This window comes from Apis dorsata, unplaced genomic scaffold, assembly GCF_000469605.1.
Source record: "Apis dorsata unplaced genomic scaffold, Apis dorsata 1.3 scaffold_741, whole genome shotgun sequence".
NCBI classification, from domain to species: Eukaryota; Metazoa; Arthropoda; class Insecta; order Hymenoptera; family Apidae; genus Apis; species Apis dorsata.
In genome coordinates, this window is record NW_006263902.1 from 319547 (window position 1) to 327772 (window position 8226).

General features: G+C 29.8%; 1 protein-coding gene across 2 annotated transcripts in view; it reads left to right on the forward strand.

Moving 5' to 3' along the window:
- The window catches only part of LOC102680485 (growth factor receptor-bound protein 14-like), a 60212-nt gene that overhangs the window by 41326 nt on the left and 10660 nt on the right, over positions 1–8226 (forward strand). For both annotated transcript variants that reach the window (XM_006622764.2, XM_006622765.2), the window contains exon 8: positions 7937–8164. In XM_006622764.2, coding sequence (XP_006622827.1) covers positions 7937–8164 — 228 coding nt within the window. The remainder of the gene's footprint in view (positions 1–7936; positions 8165–8226) is intronic.

An 8226-nucleotide genomic window follows, 5' to 3' on the forward strand; every position in this document is an offset into this window, starting at 1 on the left:
ATAAAATATATATATATAAATATAAATATAAATATATAATTTATAAAAAATTATAAATTCATAATATTGATATCAATTGATTGTCATTGCGCTGTATTAGAAAATGGCTTTAATTTTGCTTATAATAAATGATGTAAAATTTTGTATTTATAATAATCGATTTGCGCTTTTATGTTTTAAAAAAATTTAATCACCATATTGAAGACAAATTGAATCAGTCTCTTGAATTGTTATGAGTACTAGTTGATATAAATATTTTTAACTGATATAAGAACAAATTATGATATATAAAAAAGAAAAAATAATAATGATAATAAAACATAGAATAAAATGTAAACAAGTAAAAAAGAGTGAATAAAAAGATCAGGATAAAAAAAAATCGTTCTTTTTAAAAGAGATATTCTGATAAATTTTATTAAAATAAAAAGAAAATAAAATTAAAACTTTAAAGGTTTTCATCTTTTCAAAGTAATATTCCATCAATAAAAAAATTGTTCTATAAACATATAATGAATCCATTATAATCATATAACATTCCATATAACAAATTTATCATTATAATTTATTAAGTGAAAGAGATACGGAAATTTCTACGATTAAATACGTAAAATATGGAATATTTATCAACATGTCAAATTTCGTTGGAATTGAAGAACAATTCTTAATCCAGTCTTTTTAAGCAAACCCAGTTAAATGCACACGGCCGGTTTTCTAATTCACTGTTTCTCGCGCCACGCTCTTCTTCTCCTTTCGTCCGTGTCGGCCCTCTCTCCTTCTCTCTCTCGCACGTATGGTACTTCCTACACCGTTTCCCCGTTCAGGGTGTTGGGCAAACACAATACGTTTTCGCAATGCACGCGCGATATTACGATGCCCGTTGCATCCACGTCATTGTTCGCGTTCGCGATGCGTAACGTGGCATGAGTGGTCCGTGGTTTCGTTTCCACGTTCGTTTCGCGTTCTGACACGCGATCACCACTTGCTTCTTCGACATGAACTTTACCCTTTTATCTAAACAATTCGATCTTTAACGTAGAATCGATATTTAGGGAATATTGGCAATCGTGTTATTTTTTTTCCGAACAAATAGCGCGATTAGATAGATTTCGATGAATTTCATTTTGAATTTCGTGCTTGTTTTTCTTCTTTCTGGAAAAACAAAATATATATCGTTGAAGGAATCGATGTTCCATTGATCAATCATTATTTTGAATAAGATTATTTATTTGAAATATAATATAAAAAGAAGAAATAATTATTTCGAATAAAATAAAAGAAATAAATTTATTTGATTTTTTGCAAATATATTCTAAAATATTTGAGAAATAAATAATATAATGTTTAATCAAATAGTAATTATAAATAATAAATAATGAGATTTTTGTATAAAAAATACGAATTATTTAAAATCAAAAAGTGCATATCTAATAAAAGTTAAGAAATGGAAAAAGAAATAAATATATTTTAATTAATAATAAAAATATAATTATATTATAATTAGAAGTATCTATTGCAAAAAAACATTTTTTTAAATTTTTTTCAATGAAATCATATAAAAAATATTAAAATAATTTATTTTTTAAATTATTCAAATATGATAACAATATGATTATTTATATATTTGAGAGAAAGTAACAAAAATTAAAATAAAAATTTTTTTTAAATTTATTTGAATAAAAATTTATTTTCACAATTTTTATTTAAAATGATGTTAATTATTTGAAATAATTACATGAAATATATATTTCTAATAATTTTAAATAACATTTCAAATGTTATTTCATAAATGCATTTAGCTCTAGAGATACAAATTATATTCTATCAGACTTTGATTTGTATTACATCATACTTACTTGCATTTTTTATTTACATAACACGATGTCACAATTTAAGATTATTTCCAAATTTAAAATAAAGAAATAAAGAAATAATTAATTATTTGAAATTTATATTTATATTTATATTATATTACTTATATTTTCTAATACAAATCAATTTTAAAAATTAAATACTCTGAAATAAGGTATTTTAAATACTTTTCAAAAAATTATTTTAATTATTATTAACTTTGAGATTAGTTAGTAATGCTTTAATAAAAACTTTGATTAGTAGTGACAATTTTAATAAACTTTTGCTAAAATTAAAATTAAATACACAAATATAATTTTTTTTATTAATCAAATAATATATTATTATAATATATATATTATAATCATATAATATTATAATAAATTACAACTAACATAAAAAACAAAGATTAAAAATTAACAACATTAATTTTAAGTAGTAAATAGAAACATTAATAAAAATAGTAGAACCAAAAGTTATTTTTCAGTTCATAGTTTTCTATCAATGAAAAAATTATTTTTAATTATTTCTATTTAATTAATAATTTTATATACATTATAAATAAATTTAATATTTATAAATTTTTAATATTAATTTTTATTTTACTTATATATTTTATACTTATATGGTATATCATATACTATATTACATATATATTTTATGTAGTTTTATATTCTAATTTTATTTGTTTTCTGAACAATATCTTTTAAATTAATAAATAAATTAATAAATAATAAATAGATGAATAGCTGACATAAAATATTCAATAAACAATAAATTAAATAATTTCTGTATTAAAGATAAGATTGTCTAATTTTGAAGCTAATTTTATATTTTTTAATTTTTACATTTGAAAAATTACATTATTTTAATAATTAATTATCAGAGATGTCTAATTTTTGTAGTTGGCAATATGGAACATTGCCAAAATTACAATTTCACGAAAAGTCAATTTTTGCCAAAAAACAGAATTCTTGCAAATTCTTTCAATTATCAATATAATTTAATAAAGAAAATTATAAATTTCATTTAATTATTTCATTTAATAAAGATTAAATAATTAAGAAATTAAAGTGAAGCTAAAAACGAAATATAAAATATACATTGTCACCTTTGGCACGTAGCCGAAAGGTGTGGATTTTCCAACGACGTAACACCATCATTTTTAGTGTCGAAATACTACCCTTTAATAATATTTTCCTTCCTATCTTCTCACTTCTGTCCTCATTTTCTTTTTTACTGTTTCCATTTATATGCTCTTTTAATCGCTTGGACATTAAGAAATTAATTACCGATTTCAACGAAATGAAAAAATGAAAAAATATGAACTAGAACGATGTAAGTACTTACTTACATATATACGACTGTTATTTCGTCTACTATCGATCGATTCATGCTGTCAAAGTAACGCGACGCGTTCGATTAAAAGGAAGCCGAGATAACAACACTCGACAAGAGTTCCGCGATCGAAACGCAAGCATTTTAATTTAGATACGCTTGCCTTTTCCGAGCCGCAACGCGATGACTCGTATTCGATTTACCGAATTATCGATCCATTTCTGTCGAGTAATAATCGAAATCTTTCATAAACGGAACGAAATTCAGTTAAGTTTGAACGCTAGATATAATTTAGAACAACTGATACTCTGCTTTCTTTTTCTCTTTACCGTTTACATGGCTTCTTAAAGCCGTGTAACCGGGTTCTTAGAAATTGTTTCCTCTTCCTCGAGAACTTATCGATACTATTCTATCTCTTACATCTTTGTATCTTTTCTACTCGTGATAAAGTAGATTCGCTACTTTGAAACTCGATTGATGAATAATCGCGAAATTAGAACTGATTGGGTGAAGCTTTCTTATGCGCGAATCACTGTAAATGTGTATATAGAGGCAAGCAATGAAACAGTGGGATATGGAGTGGGGGAGAGGAGACAAAAAAGAAAGAGAGGGGAATAGAGAGAGAAGTACGAAAAAGGTTTACTTGTAGAGCATAGGATCGGGTCGAAGAACACGGGGGTGGGCAGCCAGCTGATTCGGGCGAGTTCGTGAACGACCGTAATCGAAGCGCGAGGAAACGAAAGAGGCGAGGTAGCGCAGCAGCGCACGTCCGATGCAGTCTGCCGCGACCACCGGGAAACCAGCTGACTGGTCGGTTCGGTCACGTTCGCTAGGTCGTTCGGCAGTCTTCGGATCTTTGTTCGTCTCTGTGCACGAGGCTACCGGCAAGCGACAAACCTTTCCGTCAGTCGCCGTTTCGACACTGTTGAAGAATTGTACGTACGCGCAAGTTTCTCACCTCTTCGACAAAAATCGACATTTTACGTTTACGTGGTTCGAATTGCATGATTACTCATCTCATCGTTGTGTCAATCAACCGATCCCACTGATTATTCGTTGACTAAAGGAACAAGTAAGAAGGAAAGGACGCGATTAGCGTCGTCGCGCTGTCTGCTTGTTACCGGTAGTTCGCTTCCATCTCTGAGCACCCCGCTTATTCCTCCCCATCTTACACTCACTAGATATCCCCTTTTTTCTCGTTTATTCTCTATCTCTATTTTTCTCTTTTTCTCCATTTCCTTGTATAAAAACGGCTACCAGGCCTCTGTTTGTCCAATTCATTTTCTGCTTCTTGCTTTTTTTTTACAACTTTCCTCGCTCGCGTCACTGTCACGTAATTCAGAAAAGACGCGAAAGAAATCGAATTGTCGATGAGTATACGAATTTGTAGAATGAAAACGATCCATTATGTGCTTTTATTTTTGCTCATTCTTAGTCGGGACAACGCAATGTTATATTTGAAGTGAGAAATGATTGTGTTTTAAGTAAGAGAAAGCAAAGAAAAAGACAAAATAGGAAGATAAAAGAAGAAAGAGGAAGAAAGAAACGAAAGAAAGAAGAGAAAATGATTGCAAGTGAAGCGCTATGAAATCCGATCTGTCGATAGGTCGGTATTTCCAAGCGGAAAGAACATGGTGGTATCGCGAAACGCATAGTTATTTCTCATGATATAAATTGATAATTATAATAATAAATAATATTGATAATTTATCGTTAAAATGCTCGCTTTCAATTGGTTAGATCGGAAATTAAGATTTTTGAATTCACAGGACAATCCCATGTTAAAGTCGAATCGTTATGGATCGAAATTTGTTGGGTGGTAAGTGGAAATGCTACGTGACCGGTCGGTAGTGTACGAAACTAAATCTTCGAAAACTTTCGGTCGTGCAACCGGTTTCTCTTCGTATTGAAAAATATTCTTTTTCACACAAGTATTTTTTTTTGTTGAAATTTAAAATACATATATGTATGTATGCATTTACCGGTTATTTAGCGATAAATGCACAACCTTACTCCATCGGAACAATCGTTTATCGTTCGTGTCAGTCCGGTAGCGGTCGGAATAAAAGTCCAATATCGCACAAGACTGTCACGATGTGTTGATCTGAAATGACGTGATTTGATCGAGAATCCCGATTGAGATAAACGTAGAAAAATAAAAATCCTTTATTAGCATACTCAACTTATATGATTCAAAATAATGCAATTTAATCGAAAATTTCGAATTCTTAAAAATAAATATTGGAAAATAGAAATTTATTAGTTGATTTAATTTATATGATAAATCGAATTAAATCGAATCAAAGAAAGATAGAATAGATTTAAAGGATATTTGAATAATTATCATGATTTCAGAAAAAAAATGGTTCCTCAAGCTTTCAGACATCTCATTTATCTCACTAAAAAGAAACAGTTTTATGTAATTAATGTGAAATTTGTGTAATAATTTTGCGCAAATCGATAAGAATGGATTAAATCGAAGACAAAATCAATATTAAAATCATTGTCAGAGCCGGTGCCAGAATTCGACCGGAATATTGATCGTATTAGAATACGCGATACAAAAGCTGATTCGCCTGCAAAAGATTCGCAAGTAATCGAGATGAAAGATTGGATGACCTATGATTATTGATACACATACTTGATAAATTTACGATTATGCGAGACAACGCGACATGATATACTATTCGGTCGTTACGATTTATTTTATAGATATGATTGCTTTACTTATTTTATCTTTCCATCTATGCGTCTGTCTATCTATTTTCTCTTTCTCTCTAGTTCGGCTTCTTCGTCGACGATCATCAATTTCGACATCGATATTGGCACCGGCGTCGGCATCGTATCTCCATCCTCGTCGTCTCGTCGTCGTTGCTGCCGCTGCTACTGCTGTCGCTGCCATCGTTGATGGGATTTGGAAAGCCATTCTTCCAAATTCTTTTAGCCTATTGAAACGTTAATTTTTCGAATTACGGTGAGTAGGGTGGTATTGCATCTACGATACCTAGTCGAAAATAAATTGTCTCTTGATTTTTCCTTCACCAATAAAATTAGTCATAGTTTTTTTTTTGCAACCATTTGCTTTGCGATGGAACTAGATTGAACGTTTACTTTTGGATATTTCCTCTCGTTCCTGATATCTCTCGATAAGTCGTTCTTGCGATATGGAAAATCTCTTCCGTCATATTGTGTCGAACCTTCTCGATTCGAATAAGTTAATCTTCTTAATTTTGTTAATTGATGTCATTTCCAAGGATGCAACAAGGACAATAAATGATTTTTGAGATAAGTTTTATAAAGCTTTTGAAAACCTTGAAAAAAATGAAAAATCATTTTCAATTTGAATGTCATCCCGGACAGTTCGTCGAACAAGCCGGCTTCTTAATCTCTTTCCAACGTTTGGTAGGTCTCATCCGCCCACTCACGGTTTCTTTCTTTCGTCCCGTGTTTCGCTACTTCGTACTAATGTTGTTTCTCCTTTCACGGACTTCTACCGTTATACATTCTCGTATTATTGCCGTAATCATAATACGATGTGGCCCATTTGATTCATAGTCGTTTATTTTTCTATTATTCATAGAACTCTCTCTTTTCTTTTTTTCGTGAGATTCGCTTATTCGTCGACAGTTGTTCACGCATCCAATTATCGTTCGCAATCTGATTATTCAAATACTGTACAATATAAAAAATATATATATATTGGATTTTTTCAGTTTCAATTGGATTTATAGCTTTTAAGCGATAGAATAATTTCATGGAACAAAATTAAATAGTTTCGAATATATCATTTATACATTTGATTTGAAAATAAAAAACAAAATTTTAGTTATTATATATTTTTTTATATTTCAGTCAAAGCATTTTCATATTTCATAAAAGTATAAAGATAGTTGTATAAAAAATTTATTAAAATATATTTTAATTTTAATTTTTATTTTATATTTATTAACAAAAATATAAACACTAAATTTTAAAAATTAAAATATCTTTTAAACTAATCAATTTTTAATACAAATATTAATAAATTATTATTAAGAAAAAAAATGTATCGATTGATATATAATTGATATATAATGTGATTTTGAAATTTTGGAAATGCTTTCATTTTCAGATAAAAATCATTTAATTTTTTATTTTTACTTTATTTCATAATAAGAGTAATGGTTAAGCCTAGTTGCATAAATAGATATATTTCGATGTTCTTTACGTTAAAAAGAAATAAAATAATTCACGAATCCCAATTATTTCTAATATTCTGCGCACGCGATCTACTATGAGAGTAACACAAAAATTATTGGCACATAACGCGAATCTTCTCGCTTGTCATTCTTCTCTAATCACGGATGCGTACACTTCTGGTGTTACCCGTAAACCGGTTCCGCTTTAATTCTGATTACATCTTTGTTTCGATGTCTTTCAATTGCTATCGATTTTCCATTTACCGAAACACTTTTAATTTCATCGTTTCAAAGATTTATGGATTCATCATCCCCGCTCTACTTATATTACAAACAAATGCATTGTCAAATTGGCTAATCTTTGTATCAGTTTTCTTTCTCTTTTTTTCTCTTTCTCGTTTATTTCTTTCTTTCTTCTTTCCATATATTGGAAAAATGAATAGTAACATTTGATAAATGATTTGATAAATGAAACCAGAGGCAGTTTGATTTGCAGAAAACGAGAAACTTAATTATCGATTTATCTATGAGTCAGGCAATAGATCATTTAATGATATTCGAAATAATTTCAGAAAAGGAAGCAAACGTTTTTGTTCGCCCACTTGTCGGATTACGCGGTGTATAAGATCACAAACACCAGGAAGAGATACGGAGCACCCTTCCCGTGGGGCATTTGCCTGAGGCCGACCAGCACCGGCCAACTCAAAACCATCGAGTCTGGAGAAGCCGGACTCAAGGTCATCGCTTTCCACAGTGAAAAGTCTCGCGCCTGTTGGCTCACGGCCATGAGACTCGCCAAGGTAATCAAACATTCGATTCTTTTGCAACGTTATTTCTCTTTTCTTTTTTTTTTTTTTTTTTT